The sequence below is a fragment of the Tupaia chinensis genome, unplaced genomic scaffold (genome assembly GCF_000334495.1).
Source record: "Tupaia chinensis unplaced genomic scaffold, TupChi_1.0 Scaffold000101_1, whole genome shotgun sequence".
Classification (NCBI taxonomy): Eukaryota; Metazoa; Chordata; class Mammalia; order Scandentia; family Tupaiidae; genus Tupaia; species Tupaia belangeri.
The window spans coordinates 8,072,083-8,093,579 of NW_006159565.1; the positions used below are offsets into that span (position 1 = coordinate 8,072,083).

The 21,497-nt window shown below is 40.6% G+C and overlaps 1 protein-coding gene and 1 long non-coding RNA gene across 8 annotated transcripts in view; both read right to left on the bottom strand.

Moving 5' to 3' along the window:
• Nucleotides 1-14,979, bottom strand: part of LOC106734379 (uncharacterized) — a 17,503-nt gene extending 2,524 nt beyond the window's left edge. Inside the window, exons 1-2 of the long non-coding RNA XR_001370022.1 lie at nt 14,918-14,979; nt 5,625-5,709 (exon numbers count right to left, since the gene is read on the bottom strand). This is a non-coding gene — a long non-coding RNA (uncharacterized LOC106734379). The remainder of the gene's footprint in view (nt 1-5,624; nt 5,710-14,917) is intronic.
• A 315-nt stretch (nt 14,980-15,294) lies between these two features.
• The window catches only part of NDUFAF5 (NADH:ubiquinone oxidoreductase complex assembly factor 5), a 39,516-nt gene continuing 33,313 nt past the window's right edge, over nt 15,295-21,497 (bottom strand). For 4 of the 7 annotated variants that reach the window (XM_027770003.1, XM_027770006.1, XM_027770007.1 and 1 more), the window contains 3 exons: nt 15,991-16,074; nt 15,584-15,666; nt 15,322-15,414 (listed from right to left, as the gene is read on the bottom strand). In XM_027770003.1, the coding sequence (XP_027625804.1) occupies nt 15,322-15,414; nt 15,584-15,666; nt 15,991-16,074 (260 nt within the window). Of the gene's footprint in view, nt 15,415-15,583; nt 15,667-15,990; nt 16,075-20,569; nt 20,671-21,497 lie in introns of those variants that run through there. The other 3 variants (XM_027770004.1, XM_027770002.1, XR_003548590.1) reach the window with 3 other exon arrangements.

The window sequence follows — 21,497 nt, forward strand, 5'->3', positions numbered from 1 at the left end:
TTGATGTTTTTCTCTTGCCAATCTTAGTATCTTGTCTTTGTCTGTGGTTTTGGTCAACCTGTCTATAATGTGTCTTGGAGATCTTCTTGGGTTGATTCTATTTGGGGTCCTTTGTATTTCTTGGGACTGGATCTTTGAGAGCCTCTCTAGGTTTGGAAAGTTTTCTTGCAAGATTTCATGGTACAGATTATCAACGCCCTTATGAGTCTCTTTGCCTTCTGGAATGCCAGTTATCCAGATGTTTGTACGTTTGATGGTATCTAGTACTTCTTGTATATTATTCTCATTTTTTGGACAATTTTCTCAGTCTTCATGGTGGATTTTTCTAGGCCAGCAATTTTCTCTTCTATGTCTGAGACTCTATTTTTTGTATGACGTATTCTGTTTTTAATACTTTCAAGGGAGATTTTGACTTTCTGTATTATAGCCTTCATCTCTAAGTTTCATTTGATTATTTTTTAGTGTGTAATTCCTCTTTTAGATCTTGCAAGAATTTCCTCACCTCCTGGAACTCGTCAGTTTCTTTCTCCTTTCTCTTCTGCAGTTCATTGTCTCTCTTCTCTTTCATCTCTGTTAGCTTTGCCATTATGAATGTTCTAAATTCTTTATCAGACATTTCCATGATTTCCATTGAACTGCTTGTGGATGAAAAGGAGTTATTCTTTTCCCTTGGAGGAGAGGTATTTTCTTGCTTTCCCATATATCTTGTGCTCCTGTGGTGATTTCTAGTCATCTGATGGATGGTGTGTTTCTTCCTAATTCTTGAAGTTCAATCTGAACATTCGGGAGCAAGCAGAAAGAGGTGATCTAGGATCTCTTTGCTGTTCTGTTGTAATTGCTTTGTGCAGCAGATTCAGTAGATATTGAGGAATATGTTAACCTTAATAGTATTTGGATGTTTACCTACAGTGGCCTTAGATCCATCTTGAAACACAATAAATGGATATTGAGGAGTGGAGAGACAAGAAAAAAGAAAACAAAAAAGAGAGAGAGAAACAACAACAAACAAACAGGAAGAAAAAGGAAAAAATAAAAAAACTAAAAACAAATTATAATTATTCTTTTTCTTTAAAAAAAAGGCACAAAATAGAAAATCGCACAATGCGAATTACTAGTTTGCAGGAGCCATGAGGAATCTTCTGCTGAAGGCCTGCCTCTCGCCTCTTCTGCCTGGGTGGGAGGAGCAGAGGGGATTATTAACAAGACAAAAGGCGGAGCTGAGAGCAGAGAAAACTATCTCTAAAAAAATTTTAAAAAGGAAAAATTACAAAAAAAATGAGAAGACAGAAGCAGGGAGAGACAGAGACAGAGACACAGAGACAAAGATAGAAAGTTAGAGGAGCTCCCTACCATGCTAGCTTGTTTGCTGGAGGCTGAATTATCATTAGGAAATCTTCATTTCTCTTTTACCCTGAAATGACTAGTTCGCAGGAGCCATGAGGAATCTTCTTGACTATGACTTTCTAAAATCTCTAAATTAAAAGAAAAGGAATACTGGGCCAATTTAGGGGAAAAAAAAGTGAAGACTTTAGAAGTGACAGGATGAGATGGCCCCAGCACAAGATGGAGGGAGCATGGATCCCTTAGTCACTAGATAGTGGCCCTTCCCCAATTTATATAGACTAGGCTTGAATGAGAAATGTTCTTTTTTTTTTTTTTTTTCCTTTTTTAGAGGTTTTTGCCTTAGGGCACATACACTTGCCAGAGAGAGAGAGACAGAGACAGAAACTATGAGGGGAAAAGTGAGAAATCACCCCCAGGAGGGATGGCCACACCAAAATCCCTTGTTCTCCATTCTCCTCCCAGGAACTTGGGTATACATGCACATGTGCCCAGTGTGAGTTTTAAGACACCAGGTCTGGGACTTGAACTGCACTTGGCAATGTGGGAGTCCAGTGACATAACTGCTATGCCATATACTGGTCCTGAGAAATGAACTTTTATTGTCCTAATTCACTGATCTTTCAGTTTATTTGTAAGTGCTAACTAACGTAGGCCAGTGTAACTAATATATGCCCTTCCACAGACAGAAATGACTAACAGATTAAACAATTTTGTATAGAACCATGAAAAACTAGCCTGGAAAAAAAAGAAAAACAATCTAAAGATCAGGGTTTGGTTCCCGGGTCAACATGTACAACCTAGGTACATACTTTCTGGTGATCCTGGGTGATGGGAAAATCTGGAGTGGAGGGGATCATGGCATGAGACCTTGTTGAGGGTGCTTTACTCTGTCTTGTTCTCTCTCTCAGTAAATAAACTGATAAATAAACTTTAAAAAATAATGAAATTTAAGATCATCGCATGGGGAAATAATTTTTAAACACCAAAACAATGAAAGTCACTACAAAGGAAAAACTGTACAGCTATAAATAGAAATAAAATGTTTGCACATTAAAGCACTATCCATAACATGACACAAATTGTCTATAATAAATAAGTCTGCAATAAATATTTAAAATAAATTACAAAACAGAAAAAACAAACAAAGGATGTGAATATATAAATAATTCATTTAAAACATAATCTACATTTATCTATGCTACTATTTGCAGGCACTGTGATTAGTACTGTGCATCTATTATTCACATGCACAGTGATTCTATAAAGTAGATACTATTATCATGTCCATTTAAAATGAGGTAACTGAGGTTTAGTGAATCATTATGCAAGACTGGAAATTGCACAACTAGTAAGTGTAGTTGAATTTGGCTCTTATCAGATGCCAAAGTTAGCCACTACCCTTCCACAGGAAAACAAGTGAGCTTGTAAATAATAATCAATATTGGGCTGGCAGGTGGTGTGGTGGTTAAGGGCGCTGGACTCACACATGGCTGACCATGGTTTGAGTCCCGGACCTGGCGGCTCGGTTTCTCTCTCTCTCTCTCCTCTCTGTGTCCCTCTCTGGTCAAATTAAAATAAATAAATAAAGTTAAATAAAATAATACTTCTAAAATATAATCAATATTAAGGAAAACAACACTGACATAATGTTAAAGACCTAGTAAGTAACTCTAACCAGTGCAGAGAGGGTATGGTAAGACATTCATTCACCTGCTCTTCATGTATTCATAATTGTTGAACGTTCAGTAATTATCTAATAGTTACTAGGAGCTAGGAGCTTTCTAGGTGCTAGGGATAAAACAACGAGCAATACAGACCCAAGTCCCTGCCTTCATGGAGCTGTCCTACCAGGTAGCAGGAGAAAACCAGTGCACAATTCTTCTACAGCAGATTTTGGAATGATTATCAAGAGCCCTAAAGACACTCCTATATTTTAATCTAGCAATTCTACTCCTAGTTATCCAATTCCTCATATAGTTATCTATAATGAAAAAAAGTTGGAAAGGACACAGTTCTACAAACAAATCTTTAAATAATGTATGATATATTCACATGATGAAATGTTATATTGCTATTAAAAATCATATTTCTTTAAAGAATGACAGGAAAATGCCCACCGTATAATATTATGTGATGAGGGCAGAATGCTGCAGTGCACACTACGATTTGATTTTTTTTATCTAGGTCGCTATTAGAGCTGTTAGGAAAACACTGGAGAGATACATGCTGACATTTTAATGATGAATTATAGAAGTACGTTGTTTTACAAGTTATTTCTCTGAATTTCCATAATGAACATGTATAACTTTTATGATGACAGTGAGGAGGGGGATGATAAGGGGGAAATATTTTTTAAAAAAATCTTAGCCATCAAATGCAAAGGAAAATTGCTTTTGTGCGCCATCTGCTCCCATGTATACATTCCTCTGGGCAGTTTATCCAGCACACCTCACCGTCTTCCCAACCTTTAAGCCAATCAATCAATCACAAAGTCCTATTGATTGCCCTCCATTTCATCCACACGTATCGCCTGCATCCCCCTTCAGGATACTTCTACCTGTCACGTGGACTCTTGTTAAAGTTTATCTCCTCTATTTCATTCTTCACATTGTATCGAGTGGTCTTTGTGAAAAAGAAATTACATGTCACTTCTTTCATTTAAACTCATCAGTGATTGTACACTGCCCTCATTACAAAAATCAAACTCCCTGTATTAGTTTGGGTTACCTCCAAAAGCAGAACCTGAGACAAGAACCTGGAAGCAAGTTACTCAGGAGGTGATCTTAGCTAGGAAGCACAGTGAGGGAGTGAAGCGGTTTGGGGAGGTTTTTGGTTTTTAAACCCTGGCTGCAATTCAGGTTTCCCCATTGTCATGTGTGGCAAGTATATCTCTTTATTATCAGAAACCAGGTCTAAACTAGAGATTCTCAAAATTTACTATACATAAGAATCACTCACTTTAAAAAAAAAAAGATTTTTAGGTCCCACCCAAGAATTTCTGGTGCCTTCAGATCCAGTCACCAAACTCTAAACTCTAAAGGCAATAAATAAATGGATCTTGTTTTCCTAAGTCACCCACAATTTGCAATGTTAACCCCCTTTAAAATGAAATTAGCACTGTGGGCAATAATTTAAAATTTAAAAAGGGAATCACTTTTTGTTTTTGTTGTTCTTTGTAGTTCCCATCTTCCCCATCATACACACAAAGACAAAGACACACTCTCTCTCTCATACATACACACAAACACACACACACACACACACACACACACACACATTGCCTCTAAAATCCTGCTTCTTTGGACTTGTTAGAAATAAGAAATGGGACTCTTATTGAACTGTCCATCTCTTGGTGGTGTCCATGACCACACTAACATTTTAAAATAATTACTTGTAAGCATCTAGGTACTTAAACAAAAAACTATCTTCCTCAGATGGCCTAAGGGTGGAGGACAGAGGGTTTATCCCACTAGTATTCATTGAGTCATTTCCTCATTTATTCACCACCAGTTTATGTTTCCCAAGAGCCTCCACAGTGCAAGCCACTTGTCACTGCATAAAATTGCCTTTTATTAAATAAGCAAAACCTGTAACCACTTGGGACCATGCGTAGCCAATCCTAAGCACTCCAGGTTATCGGTCATGACTTTATTGCATTAATTCTGAAATACATCTTGTTCCAAACCTTGACATCTCTAAAATCAGCACCACTCACAAGGAAAGCACTAAGAATTGAAGGAGTACTGTACTGTTCATTGTTGTTCTGCTCCATTTGACCAAGGGGCCCTTAATGGCTGAGGCTCCTTCACTTCACACCAGCAGCTGGCACGGTGCCTGGGACATAGCAGGTGCTCAGAATTGGGTAGAAAACACTTTAAAAATGGATGAAGCTTTTCCTGATACCACTCATTCATCACAGAGGCTGCACATAATCTCTTCTGCACTCCTAAGGTGTTTGCTTTTCTGGCATTTCTTATATTCTATAATACCTCGAACTACAGTTGAGTGCTCATGTTCCCCCACACCACTAGAACAAAGGCAGGAACCCTGTCCTATTTCTCTTAGGATTCTCATGCATTATTCTGCACAAACTTTGCATGCAAACTATCGTTGTTACCATGGGCCCCTGGGGGCTAGGCTATGAGTTCTGTGAGGTTGGCGATTAGGTATTTCTCATCTCTGAGCATCCAGTGCCTCACATACAGTGGGTGCTCAGTAAGGACTGAATAACAAACTTGTCTACACCCACTTTTCTTCATTCTCAACCCAGTCTGACACACCTTACTTCTCTGACATCACCTACTGCACAGTGCACGACGATACACGTGTTTTCATAGCCAACACGGCAGCAGTTCTTCAAAAGCTCTGCAACAGAAGGAAGGGTAAGATGAGGTCAGTGATTCACATAGACATTTTCTCTCAGCAAACTCTCGTTCTGGACCAGGGTCTGTAGTTTTAAAATCCTTGATGCCAAGTTGAACCAGAATCTCTGGGGTGGGAGCCAGATGGCAGTATTATTTTGTGTTCAGCTCTCAACATGAAGCCCAGGTTGCTCTATTGTAACCTGCAACACAAAAACTAGCTCTAGACAAATTCAATGTGAGGAGTGACTGCGGGTTTTGTGAAGGACTTAGTGCGAAGGCCCTTGGAATGGAGAGTTCCCCTGGGGACTGAGTAATATTGACTTGTCATGGCTTCCTCCCTTCCTGAGAAGGGGAAGTGCACCAGCTGGGTCTGTAGCTCTGCAGGGGTTGCCTGAATAAGCCTGCCACAGGTTGCTGGGTAAGATGCTGGAAGATCCATGCTTCAGCTCCTCTCTACTACCAGCAACGACTGCAGTCAAACCAGTCCCTCTCTATGGGATTCAGCGTCCTCAACTGCAAAACCAGATTGCTCTAATGACTTCTAGCTCAGAAGATTCATAATTCCAATTCTACCTCTCAGGTGAGAAATTAAGGCCTATAAGAGAAAAATATTTTAAAATGTATGAACAAAATCGAATTATTTTTCAAGTTATGAAGTCTTAATTCTCAGCTCTTTTTTACCCCCTACCCAATCAATTTCATGCAGCATTTGGACCTCTGTTTTGATAGGAAAACATTTATTTCCTATTTCTTGTGGTGTGTGCTTTTGTGAAACAAGTCATCCTAACTGGATTTCATTAAACAGAGAATAATTTCTATGTAAAGATGAAGTGTCTCTCAAAGAGTACATGTCCAGTCTTCTCCTCACAGAGCATTAGAACACATCTCTCATATCTGAGCTCTATTTAGAGTTTTGTCACAGGACCAAAACAGCTGTCTGAAGCCATTTGATTTATTCTTTTCTAAAAAGGAGAGTGACTTTAAGCAGTACTTACTTATTAATCAATCTTAGAGTGTGCACAAGAGGCAATTTTATGTAGAAAAAGTGGTAACCTAGCATCACAGCAGCAGTCAATAATTTATTCTTAAAAGCTTCTCTAAAATTCGCTCTGTCTAGAATAATAGCAGCTAACACATCATGCTTATTATGTGCCAGGCAGCACTATTCCTACCAAATATATTGTGAACTTGTTTGATCTTCACAGCCTCCCTCCTGGGAAAACACTGTATCACCCTCCTTCTCTTACAGAGAGGGAACTAAGGTTAAGTAACTTGTCCAACATCCAGGACTTACTATTGGTGGTCAGGAAAGTTATGAGGTATGTTTGCATAGGAAAAAAAATACTCTAAATAGAGCTCAGATATAAGAGATGTGATCTAATGCTCTGTGAGGAGAAGACTGGACATGTACTCTTTTTTTGGGGATTTTCACTATAGGGTGCGTGAACTTGCCAGACAGAGACAGACATAGAGACAGAAAGCGAGAAATCACTCCCAGGGGGGATGGTCACGCCGCAATCCCTTCTCTTCCATTCTCCTCTTGAGATCTTGGGCACACACGCACATGCGCCCGGCGTGAGTTTTAAGCCACCGGGTCCGGGACGCAAACTGCGGCTGACTACGTGGGAGTCCAGCGACATAGCCATTACGCTAACTGCTGGTTCCCTGGACATGTACTCTTTGAGAGGCACTTTATCTTTACCTAGAAATTATTCTGTTTAATGAAATACAGTTAGGATGACTTATTTCACAGAAGCACACACCACAAGAAATAGGAAGTAAATGTTTTCCTATCAAAACATAGGTACAAATGCCGAGTTAAATTTTTGCACAGAAAGATACATTGTGACCTTTCCTGATGACCTAATACTTTACTGACTGCTTAGAGAAAGTTCATAAACACTTTGCAGGTGAGTAGATTCTGATATGCACATAGGTCTTTCTGGGACTATTCAAGTTATAAAACAAGACTCTACAATGCCTAGCATTGTGTTAGGTTATGGTTTCCCCAAACAGCTTGAAGGTCTTGCAAGAAGTTCCTTGATAAAAGGGCCAGTAGGGTCACTAAGTCTGGAAGATGCCACATAATATAGTCTTCTCTGAGAGATTCACAGCAATCATATCCAAAATTCCAAGAACTCTTACAGGAAGGAGATCGACCTAGTTTTATTTAACCTAGATTTTCCAACCATATTTATCTCTGAAACTCTCTCTCTCCCTGCCCCAACCCCACCTTCTTTCTGAACACCGATTACCGTGATTAACATGTGCGAGTTATGCACCAGTTATGTAATGCACCTGGTGAACTTGGCTTTCCAACCCTAAAAAACGTGTAATGCTTATCCTATGCTAAGAATTGTGTTAATGCTCTCATTTCATAGAAATCAAGTAATTTACCAAAGATAAACTAGCCAGTGATCTAATGAGAAGGTCTGGCATCAGAACTCATGCTATTTTTTTAGAGAGAGATAGATAGATAGATAGGTATTTTTGACAGCCTTTCACCATGGTGCCATCCTCTTGACCCAGCTTCCAGCTACCTAGGACTACAGGCACACAACCTACATCCAGCCGGTTTAGGATGGTACAGAATTGAACCTGGGCCTCCCAAGTGACTTAAGCCATTACTCAGTGGCACCCTCACCTGTGCCATTGTGGCTAGGCCCAAACTCATGCTAATCCTAACCAGCACTCCACTTGGCATCTTGGTATCTAATGACAGATGGACATTTTATCTGGATAGAAGTGCTAAGCTCATTCAGCTCTGCTGTAATTCCGGCTTTGCTCTTCTATCATGGTTCTAGTCTTATTCTCTGGAAACAAGCCCTTCCCTGTCTCCAATCTAGGCAATTGAATTCTTGTCCTATTGCCCATGCTCGTTTTGCTCAGTACCCAGATTCCTCTGGAATAAGAATCTAGCCTCGAATCCCAATTGAGTAGCTGATCCTTGGAATTTGCAGCTGCATGTGACTGACACTGCCTATCTTTCCAGTCTCCCAGTGTGTGCTGTGCCAATGGGGATCACTATGGCTCCATCTGGGCTTTCTTGTGGCTACTAGAACCCTGGCTACAGCAGTGCCAGTGTTTGGGAGTTAAACATTTAGCTGAAGAGGCAGAACTCATGGTCAGGAAACAATGTTCAAAGTGCTAAAGGAGACGGAACTAACAAAAGTTCAATATGGCCTGAGAAACAAGGCGAAAGGAACCTGAATTGATTTTGAAGGATGTCTTGAGCTTAGAATGACAGGAATCAGGAGAATTTAGAGGACAGGCAGTTTTGTAGGGACAAAGAGTTGAGGACAGGGCTGAGCATGTGCTGGAGAGAGGATATGGTAGGAGAGAGGATATGGAGGGAGTCTGATAGCTTGGTGTAATAAAATTGTTCATTGCACTATCTGACACAAGAGTGAAGTCAATACTGGCTCTATCATTCATGACACTGGAGAAGCTACAACTTCTATAAGCCTGTTTTCTTCATCTGAAAAAATGGGGACAATAGTACTAATACCCTCCTCATAGGGAATTGAGTGGGCAAAATGAGAACTGAGACTGAATACCAAAGGTTTATACCCTATCTGGCCAGGGTATAACCCATGGAGTTTTAAAAAAGGGCCTTTACCAACCCATCCAACCCATTAGATCTATGTTCAAGTTCAATGAAGCTGTCTTGGTTGAGAACATTAAGTATTCAACTAGCTTCTCAGAGCTTGCAGTGCTGTGTTTGTGTGTGTGTGTGCATGTGCATATGTGCGTATGTGGTGTTATCTTAGACAGGATCCCACTGTATCTCAATCCTCCTGCCTCAGCCTCCTGAGTAGCTGGGACTATAGGCATACATCACCCTATCCAGCTCTTTCAGACTGTGTCTCTGCTGTCCATGCTGGCTGTGAGCTCATGGACTCTCCTGCCTCAACCTTCTGAGCAGCTAGAACTAGAGGTGCATAGTTGCTTTCAGGGTGGGCTGGGAACAAACCCAGGCTTCCCATGTGGCCTCAATGGCTGGGCCTGCAGTGCTTTTTTATCTATTACTTCACGTAGTCATCCAGATGATACCACCCGAAGCCCATGGTATTACCTATTCTGGGGTGACTTATAGAGGGGACCTTGTCACCTGGACAAGTAACTGGGAGCTTTCTGCAAAATTCAGAGACACTTCCCATTGCTAAATTCTTGGTCACTTATTATAGCAATGATATGAGAAAATGCCATCTTCCATGCAAAATGTGAAGGCCGTCAGTGCTCAGTATGTATCTGGGGCCTGTTTTTGTGTCCCAGAAACTTAAAATGAATGTATTCTGGCCCATTTTTATAGGGAACACAAGGAAAAGCACACTGTGCTTCCTTCTCAAACTTTATCTTTGGATGAAAGCAAAGTTAACTTTGAAAAGAAGTTCCTCAAAAAAAAAAAAAAAAGAAGTTCCTCAAAGACAACAGTCTGAGAAATCATAAAGGTGGTAAGGCAATCCTGTCTACTTTGTGTTGGGTCCCAGGCCCTGGGGTCAGGCTGAGCTTCTCTGAGATCTTCCTGTCTAGTAGCTCGCAACCATTTTCCTACCTCCATGACAGGAGTTTTCTTTGGTTGTAATTCTCAGCCAAGTTCAGAAAGTGGAAATGTTTTATTCGAAAAGTTCCTTAGGAACTTGGCAATCATCTTTGAAGCTCTGAGTATTAGCACCCAAATCTTATTTTACAGATGAAACTGCAGTCAAAGAGATGGAACATTAGGAACAAGCAGGGTCAGGGCAAAATCTAGACTTCCCAGCCCCAGGTCTCTGTCCCTTCCTTTACCTTCAGTCTTTTGTGGCAAAAGCTGACAAGTTGTCTAGAATTCTCTTCTCATTCACAATCTAAGCATGAACACTCCTAACCATCAGACCTGGTAATTGCTCCCGATTATTCTTCTACTGGGCTGACCCTGAAAGAACTAGCAATGGGCATTCTAAACACATGCACTGGATTCCTACAGAAGTCTGGAGACAGGCTGCTTTACACTGGCCAGTTTGAAAGAACAGGTAGTTAACCTCTGCCTGGTTTTAAGAATGGCTAGCAAGACAGGCTCAAGTTTTTTTTTTTTTTTTTTTTTTTTGAGAGGTTTTTGCTATAGGGCGCGTGCGCTCGCCAGACAGACAGAGAGAGACAGACAGACAGAAAGCGAGAAATCACCCCCCAGAGGGGATGGTCACGCCGCAATCCCTTCTCCTCCATTCTCCTCTTGGGATCTTGGGCACGCACGCACACGCGCCTGGCGTGAGTTTTAAGCCACCGGGTCCAGGACGCGAACCGCGGTCGACTACGTGGGAATCCAGCGACATAGCCATTACGCTAACTGCTGGTTCCCAAGTTTGGCTTTTAAAAAGGACTATTTTAGGACCAACAGATGGCATAATGATTACATCACTGGACTCCCATGTGGTCGTTTCGCAGTTCGAGTCCTAGAGTTGATGACTTAAGATTCACACAAGGCGCATGTGGACGCATGCCCAAAATCCTGAGAGGAGAATGAAGAAGGGATTGCAGTGAGGCCATCCCTTCTAGGGGATGATTTCTTGCTTTCTGTCTCTGTCTTGCTCTGTCTCTCTGTCAAGCACACGTGCCCTAAAGAAAAAAAAAAAAAAAAAAACACCCTATTTCCACAAGACTGGATGTATTTGAGGGCATGGCAACAAGTATTGTCAACAGAGTGTCCTGACAATGAGCTGTCTGCAATTCCACAGCTAAGGCAGAAGAGAACTGACTGAGGAAAATCCAGGTACACTTGGGCAGATCACTGAATTTTCTGGGAAAATTCTTCCCCAATTTTCTAGTTACCACTCAAACTGGTCCCAGTCAGGAACCAAGTCCAGTCAGGCCTCCAGAAAACTAATCTTAATATCCCTAGAAAATAACATTTGAAATAAGCCAAACATATACTGGGAGGTGAGATACTATGGAATCAAACCCCCAGACAAAAGTATCTCAGGCCTGGTATTCTCTGGGGACAAATGTAATATGGTAGCTTATGTGAACTTTACCTAGTTTTAAATAAACGGGCTGGTTTTACACTTAAAAGCGAAACTTAGCATACACTGGACATCCAACTTTTCCCAAAGAGAATGTATTGCTACCTAAAAAATTACTCTAAAACAAAGTGGCTTATACAAAGTGGCTTATACAACAAACATTCATCCTCTCATAGTTTCTAGGGATAAGAAATTTGAAAATGGCTTAGATAGGTGGTTCTGGCTCAAGGTCTTTCATGAGGTTGTGGTTAAAGTGTCACCTAGGATTGTAGTCACTGAAAGTTTGGGCTGGAAGATCTGCTTCCAAAATGGCTACTGAACATGGCTTTGGGCAGGTGGCCTCTGCTTCGTACCACTAAGTCCTCTCCACAGAGCTGCTTGAGTGGGTGAGTGATCTGAGGAGAAAACAATACCTTTTATAATCCAGTCTTAGAAGTGATAAATTATCACCTCCAAATTCTATTTATATCACTAAATTCAGTCTATAATCAAAGGGAGGAGAAAGAAGCACCATGTCTTAAAGTGAAACATATTAAAGAATGCATGGATAGATTTTAAAACAATTTGCAAAGCATTATTTCCTTGTTAGTAAACACTTACCAGTGCCTATTGAATCTATTATTTTCAAGTTAACATTTTTTAAACCAGCAAGATAAATTATCTGCCAAGTAGCCAAGAAGAGAATTAAAATATACCAATTTCTGGAAGGGCAGGTCCACATATGCTAAGTTTCCTGATGATAAATGATACACGATTAACAATAACAAATCCTTTCTGTCACCAATACAAAGTTCAGAATATTTCTTAGGCCAGACAGGCTAATGGTAACTTATGGAGGAGGAAAATAATAACCAGTGTACCACGTTATCTCTCTTTTTTCCAAATATCTACTAATACTGATGGTCTCCCCTCCCCCCAGATAGAAGACAATTCAGGGTAAAATACTTTTATTTCATTCCTAAATAAGAGATATATAATGAATGTGAAAACTGACCAGGTCTCCAATACAGGCCATACTGTACTTATTTCCACCTAGTGGATGAAAATGGTATGAAGAAAGTGTGAAAAAAACATAAAACTCACTTCATAGATACTTCAGAGTACACACTTCTGTAACTTTTTAAAGGTTTTTGCCATAGAGTGTATATGTTCACTGGAGAGAGACAGGGAGAGACAGTGAGAGGGAAAGTGAAAAATCACTCTCCTGGGGGTTGGCTACACCACAGTCCCTTCTCCTCCATTCTCCTCCTGGGATTTTTAAAAAAAAATTTTATCTAATTTTATTTATTCATTCATTCATTTTATTTTAATTTGACCAGACAGAAACACAGAGAGAAAGTGGGAAAGTGAGAAAGCAAGCTGCCAGGTCCAAAACTCGAACAGTGGTCAGCCATGTGGGAGTGTCTAGCACCTTAACCACCATTCCACCTGCTGGTCCCTCCTTCTGGGATTTTGGACACAAGCTGCCAGGTCCAGGATTCAAACTGCTGTCAGTCATGTGAGAGTCTAGTGCCTTAAATACTACACCATCTGCTGGCCCCAATTTTATTTTCTTTTAAATTTTTGTTATATGGCACATGTGCTCACAGAGAGGGATAATACGAAAGAACTTCCCCCAAGGAGGGACTGACCATGGTGCAATCCCTTCTCCAGTCTCCTCCTGGAATTTTGGGCATACACACACACACACACACACACACACACACACACAACCAGCATTTTTTTTTTTTTTGAGAAATTTTTGCTATAGGGGTGTGCTTGCCAGAAAGACAGAGACAGAGAGACAGAAAGTGAGAAATCACTCTCCGGGGGGGATGGCCACACCATAATCCCTTCTCCTCCATTTTCCTCTTGGGATCTTGGGCATACACACACACACGCGCCCGGCATGAGTTTAAGCCACTGGGTCTGGGACTTGAACCATGGTCGACTACATGAGAGTCCAGCGACATAGCCATTACGCTAACTGCTGTTCCCAATCAGCGTGTTTTTCAAATCACTGGGTCCAGGGCTCAAATCACACAGTTGGCTATGTAAGATCCAACTGCCTTACATACTAGACCAAATGCTAGCCTTCAATCTGAAGTCTAATCTTACAGCAGATCAAAGAGATAGAAAAACTGACTCAGGACCAGCAGTTAGCCTAACGGCAATGTCACTGGACTCCCATGTAGCTGATGGCGGTTCGAGTCCCAGACCCAGTGGCTTAAATTCAGTGCCGGGAGTGTCTGTGTACATGCCCAAGATCCCAAGAGGAGAATAGAGGAGAAGGGATTACGGTGTGGCCATCCCCCCGGGGGGGTGATTTCTCGCTTTCTATCTGTCTTTCTCTGTGTGGCGAATACACGTGCCCTATAGCAAAAAAAAAAAAAAAAGAAAAAGAAAAAGAAAAAGAAAAACTGACTCAAGAAAGTTCATTTTTGTCAAGGTACTAAGACTGACAACTGGGCCAGTCCATGGCCTAGTGGTCAAGGTGGCTAGATCCTACATGCCCACTATGCAGTTTGAGTTCTGGACAGAGTGGCTTGAGAAACATACCAGGTGCATGTGCAGTTGTATGTGCCCAAAATCTTGAAAGGAGAGAAATGGGGAAGGGACTGCAGTGTGACCACATCCTGTGGGGGTGCTTGCTCACTTTCCTACTCTCCCTCTCTCTGGGACAAGCACACATGTCCTTTGGCAAATTAAAAAAAAATTAAAAAGAGGTGAGGAGGGATTCAATAAAGACAGATGTGCTTCTAAAGCTCAAAATAGCTCTGGAAAAGATCCACCACCCTCTAGTCCTCTTTTTTTTTTTTTGGAGAGTTTTTTTTGTTTTTTGTTTTTGTTTGTTTTGTTTTTTTGCTATAGGACGCGTGTGCTCACCAGAAAATACAGAGATAGAAAGTGAGAAATCACCCCCCAGGGGGGATAGTCATGCCTCAATTCCTTCTCGCTCATTCTCCTCTCAAGATCTTGGGCATGCATACACATGCGTCCAGTGTGAGCTTAAGCCACTAGGTCTGGGATTCGAACCGGGGTTAGCTACATGGGAGTCCAGCGACATAGCCATTATGCTAATTGCTTGTCCCACCCTCTAGTCCTCTAAAAGGCAAAAATGACAATGTGACAAATAACTTTGGTTTAAGTACCTTACAGTAATCATTATTAAAAAAAAAAAAATCTACATTTTCATTTTGAATAAGCCAAAACTCTAAAGAGTCTACCAACCTGTTCCTCCCTTCATCTTCATGGTTGTGGTCCTCCCACAGAAATAACAAAAGACCAGAAGGAGAATAAAGTATAGAATGTCAGCATGAGTAATGTTTTCCTACCAAGTAAGGCATTTATATATGTGAACATATTTGCAGATTTTTTAGGGAAATATTTTCTTTGCCTTAAGGCTGAATCTGCAAATAAGACACCCAAATCACTAGATAACAACAGCCTTATGAAAATAGAAACAATGTGAAACTGAAAGATACTACATACAGATGTGGTGTTAGATTGTTCTAACTATGTAAAAGTCTGTTACTAAATAAATAGTTTCTTACTTCAAAATGTAATCATTTTAGAGGGGAAAGCCACCCATTTTGGATAACAACTGTGTACCACATAAACATTGAATAAATTATTTATTGTGATTTTTTCCTCTGTGACATAAGATTGTTTATTTTTCTTAACTCTCCAAATGACACAGTTGCGGAGCCTCTTTCAGCTGGTCGTGCCTGAAAATGAAGATGAGAGATATTAGAAAGAGACAGACATACACAGTCAACTAACCCCTTCATGCTGCCTTATATACAAAATTACAAAAAACTCTCTAAGTTAATAAACAATAAAACAGAAATGGAAATATGAACCCACTAATAAAAGTGACATGTCTTAATATGTTACCTGTGAATCATGGTATTTCCATCCTATCATGTAATAGATCTGAAATGTGGCAGGTACCGAACCATCCTCATTCCTGTACATTTCTATAAAGACAAATAATGGTTGACGTCTAACAAAGTTCAAGTAGGAAAAAGCATCTGCTCAATGAAGGTCGTGCCTTCCAAAGAGAATGGATACTAAGATACTCGTAGGATTCTGAGAATGCCTTACGTGAAACATCATCAATACAGAGAAGCAGAAAATTAGAAAATAGTAAGGGCTACTTGGACTAAGATAAGAGCTACAGGATCTGTTTCACGAGGCAGGACAGGATGGCACTTTAACAGAAAAGGAAAAGCACTGGCCATTTTCAGAGCATCACATGACCAGCCCAAGTTCCTCGACAGGACTGGTGGCAGCTGCCTCACCTCTGTACACCGCAGCAGCGGCCAGCATTGTGTCTCGGTGCAGCAGGGCTTTTCTATTCCAAGAACAGTTACTCTCGCCCATACCTAAAAATAAATGACAGGCAGTTTGAGAGAATGCAGCAAACACCCTGAGCCGCTCAGTACCACAGACTTAACCTCATTTCTCCCAATACTCTTCCACGTTCTCTAACAGTCCTGCAAAATTGCCCAAATCCTCTTTCACTTTCAGGTTACAGCTAGGCTTCTTAGTGATTCTGAAGCAAAACTACTGGAAGCTTCTTGGGTTTAAGACAGGTAAAGAAGTTCAGTTCCAGATGGCAAGCCCCACAATGCTTTGTTTCCCGGCTATGGTGTCAATAAGTAAGCTGGGCAAAAGCAAAGTCAGTGGCTATCCAGGGGGGTTGGGCCACTGTCCTTTTAAGCCATAAATCTAAGTATCATCATCAGACCTAGAAGATGGCACTGAACCTTGTTAGATAGGACCAAAGCTACAGGTTCTCAGATTTTTCAATACTTTACTAATCCCAGATTGAGAAAGAGTCACGTGCATCCTTTTAGGTGACACTTCTCTTAGTGCTGTAAAGTTTATTTTTACTGCAAACTGATGGTTAAACTAAGGTTAAATATTATTATTAGTTTTTTTGTGATATGTATATGTGTGTGGTGCTTTAGACAGGATCTCTTTGTGTTATGATCTTCCTGTCTTGGCCTCCCAATAGGTGGGACCACGAAACCTGCCATCAAGCCTGGCTCTTTTCTACTTCGTCTTGCTACAGCAGCCACACTGGCCAAGAACTCACAATGTTCCTGCCTTAGGCTCCTGAGCAGCTGGGATGAAAGGTGTGTGCCATGGCACCTGCTTTTTAGAGTTGGCAGAAAATCAAATCTGGGACTCCTGCGTGGCCTCAGCCTGACAGGCAGCAGTTCCGGCACACACCACCATGGCTGAGCCCAGGATAAATATTATTTCATTGTTTATTAGAAATTAATATTGAATATCTGATTTTTCTTATGCATGTGCTTAAGGAGAATTATTTTGGAAGGTCAGATTTTAAACCGGTCTATAAAATTAAAAGAATTTCCAAAATAGAAACTTTAGAGGGCCGACTCTGGCGTAGCATTAACATGCTCTAGAGAAGCTGGATCTCACTTGAAGACCGGTTCCAATATCTGGCCTGGTTAGCCTAAAACACATCGGGCACACATGTGAATACCTAAAGCCTGACAGGCTGTGGGACTGAAAGAAGTGGCATTACCAGATGCTGTGGAGGGTGTTTATCTCTTTACCTTTCTCATTTGCATATGCACATGAGAAATAAAAAGATAAATGAAGAGGAAAAAAACCCTTTTATGCTTATTCTCCATATTGCACTTTCCTACATTTTCAAATGTCAACTTCTTAGTTTTATTTATTTATTTATTTATTTTTTTCTGAGAGTTTTTTTTTTTTTTCACTATAGGGCGCGTGCACTCGCCAGACAGACAGAGAGAGACATAGAGACAGAAAGCAAGAAATCACCCCCCATGGGGGATGGCCACGCCACAATCCCTTCTCCTCAATTCTCCTCCCGGGATCTTGGGCACGCATGCACACGCGCCCGGCGTGAGTTTTAAGCTACCGGGTCCGGGACACGAACCGTGGTCGACTATGTGGGAGTCCAGCGACATAGCCATTACGCTAACTGCTGGTTCCCAGTTTTATTTATTTTAATCAACAGATAAAAATTACATATATTTATGGTATGCAACATGATATTTTCACACACACACACACACACACACACATACACACACACACTGCAGAATAGCTAAATCAAGGTAATGAGCAAATGTATTATCTTTAATACTTATCATTTTTGTAGTGTACTTAAAAATCTACTCTCCTGGCAATTTTCAAGAACACAATATATTGGAGCCAGTCGGTGACATAGCGGTTAAGGTGGCTGGATCCCACACAGCCAACTGCGCAGTTCAAGTTCCAGACCTGGCAGCTTCCCGAAAAAAGAATGGAGGAAAGGTGACAACAGCATGTCCATCTCCCCTGGGAGATGCTTTCTCACTTTCCCTTTCTCTTTCTCTGGCTCTCTTGGTGTGAGCACACACCCCACGGCAAATTAAAACAAAAATAAAACCAACCAAACAAAAAGAAGACAACGTAGTGTTATTAACTACTTTTGTTTTGCTACTGTCATAAAACAAACATTCTTCACCATTCCCGCTAATCACAAGATGGCTGCTGTGCCGCATCGACTGATAATCATCTCTGCTTACCAGAACCGCTTTCCTAAAACTGTATTCCATGGAGACTCACCTATAATTGCAGAACTGCACGAGATCCACCCTTGATCCAACCTTGAATGGAATCTATGTTCCCTATTGTTAAAAACTTTAAACTCGTGGCCCCTCTCCCTTTACTTGCATGTATCACATTTTCAATAACTCCTCTGGAAGACAACTGTATATAGCAGAGATAGCATAATGGGAGGAGGAAAGGGCAGAGGGTAAACATAGGATAAAAAACATATATATATGTATACATATGTATGAAAGTAGAAATGGAATATTATTGATGATAACATGCTTGATTAAGCCACTATGCAGTTTATCCTAGATGAGAAACCACATTTAGTATGTTGTGATGATGCTCAGGGAATGAATGTTAGGTAATATAAAAAAAAAAAAAAAAAGAAAAACGTTGCAGGAGAAAAAAAAAATGGTAAAACTGTTAAAAAAACAACAACAACAACAAAAAAACATTCTTCTCAATACTGTTGAACTTAAGATAGTTTAAAAATAACGGTCTACCAAATTCTTTTCTTTTTTTCTGGAGAAGTTTTTGCTATAGGGCGCGTGCGCTCACCAGACAGAGAGAGACATAGAGACAGAAAGCGAAAAATCACCCCCCAGGGGGGGATGGTCACGCTGCAATCCTTTCTCCTCCATTCTCCTCCTGAGATCTTCGGCATGCACGCACACGCGCCCGGCGTGAGTTTTAAGCCACCGGGTACGGGATGCGAACCGCGGTCGACTACGTGGGAGTCCAGCGACATAGCCATTATGCTAACTGCTGGTTCTCAAGTCTACCAAATATTGAAGGGCGTTATTAAACACAACTGAAAAATTAGCTACAGTAACCAAACCTTTTTCTTCTAATACCAAAACATTACTATTACTCTTTGAAATAATGAATCTTTGGTACTAGAATCAATGCCACACATCCTGTGAATGTAACAGCCCTAATTCATGAAGAACATTAAACACAAACTAGTAATTAATCATCATTTAAAAAGTGGGTCAGCTCAACTACAACAGCACAGGTGTTAGGGTACTACTCTGCAATGCTGAGCCACATGGAAGACCAGGGCTCAGATTCTGGGTCAATCTGAACTCTGCAAGCTGTGTACACCTGTCACTCTCTGCAGCTGGTAGTCTGGAGCAAGGATCACCATGTGATAGGATCCTGTCAGGTAACTGTCTATTAGCTTCTCTCTCTTAAGAAAAAAATAATATAAACTTCAAAAAAGAAAAAATGAAAGAAAAGGGTGAATCTTATTCTTATGTCATGAAGCAGTCTTCTAGTGCTAATACTTTAGACCCACCACTACTTAATCTATTTTTTTATTTTTAAATAGTTATTTAATTTTTAATATTATGATTACTTTTTTAAAAATTTGCTATAAGGTACACACACTTACCAGTGAGAGACCAAGAGAAAAAGAGGGAAAGTGAGAAAGCAAGCCACCAGGTCTGGGCCTTGAACCATGGCTACCCATGTGGGAGTTCAGTACTTCAACCACTACACATCTGCTGGCCTCATAATCTAATTTTAAAAGATTCTCCTGTGTGCTGAGAATCAAGTGTATCAAGTGACTCACCCTGGAAAAGCCCCCTGCTCATGACAAGTGTGGTGCTTTTATTTTTATTCAACTTCCTGTTGCTATGGCTCACTTATGCATTAGGAATAGGCAACACCAGTGGAAAACACACGTATTTTTAAAAATGTAAGTACACGATACACTAGAAATTCTAAAATGCCATCTAGGTAATAGGTATTAGGATATGTTCATTCAGAGTGGGCTTAGCGCTCTCTCTGAACATCTGGCCTAGGTCAGTCATACGGAAATTTGGGAGCACTGCTGTACGGCAGGGAGTAGGTTCCCCTGCAGCAACACGCCTTTTCCTCCCAAGAGAAACACACGCCATACTGAATTTCTTTACTCTTTCAGAAACAGTGTGTGGTAAAATAGCTGGGGGTTAGAATCCTGGTTTTAGCTCTTATGTAAGTTGGGCAAAATCATTCAACCTCTGTCTTATCTTCAAAATGCAGTGATAATACTTCATAATCCAATGGATGGCCTGTACTGAAGAGCACCAGAAGAAAACATTTGAGACTTTTGACTTGTCCTGAGCTTTGGGATAACAGCAAAATCGGGCCAGTGGATAAATGTTTGAGACTCTCACAGTGTTTGAAAGGTTAAGTTCAATTGTTTTAGGAAGAAAAAAAAAATCCCTAATTTATTATGGCTCATTAGAAACAATACTGAGTATTGTCTAAAAAAATAAGAATAACTGAACTTACCTTAAAACCACTGTGAAAGCCTCGAAAATGTCTCCTGAATTCATCAGCTGATATACAATTTGTTTTGTAAAATTAGCTCAACATTCAGGACTTTTTTTTTTCTGTGAATTAATAATAACGGTAGCTTAAATGAAATATACCACAACCACCAAGAAATAAAATATAATACAGATGTAAAATACCCAAAACCATTTAAAGGTAATACCATCCTCTAGTTGACAAGCAGCATACCTGGAAGTCTCCCTAGCTCTTCCCTCCTCCATTCACTCCACAGACATTCTTCTTCCCATCCCACATGCCTCTCATCTTGGACAAGTTACTAACTTTGCACTGTGTCTTAGTTTTCTCATATACATCTAGAAAGATTAATCACAATAGTTCTAGTCTTACTTTCTTCAGAAACAACAGTGGAGGGTGACCTATCTAACATGCTAAGGTGATTTGTCTTTCCTCTGTGCAAAATCTTTCCAGGACACTACAAGGCTCACCTGAAAAAAATCCAGGCGCCTCTGATTCTCTATCCTTTTCCCATCACCGCCCATTCTAAATACTCCAGCAAAACTGAACTACAGTATAGTTCCTTATCTGGAGAGTGAAGGATGATATACTTCTTTTGCCTCCATGATTTTACACAGGCCATTTTCTCTGCCTGGAACAACATCCATTCCCAGCACCCTCCTTCATCCTCCTGGCAAGCTTATGTTAGCATAGCTACTGTCTCTTCAGCAACAGCATTAGTGACTCCCTTAGCACATTTAGAGGTTAGGGCACATTTAAGGGCTGTTTCTCTTGAGTTTCCTCACGTCCTTTTTTTTTAAATTAAGAAGTTTTTTGCCTTAGGGCATATGCACTTGCTGGAGAGAGAGAGAATAACAGACACAGTGAGAAGGAAGGTAAGAAATTACTCCCCCCCCCCCGGGGGGGGGGC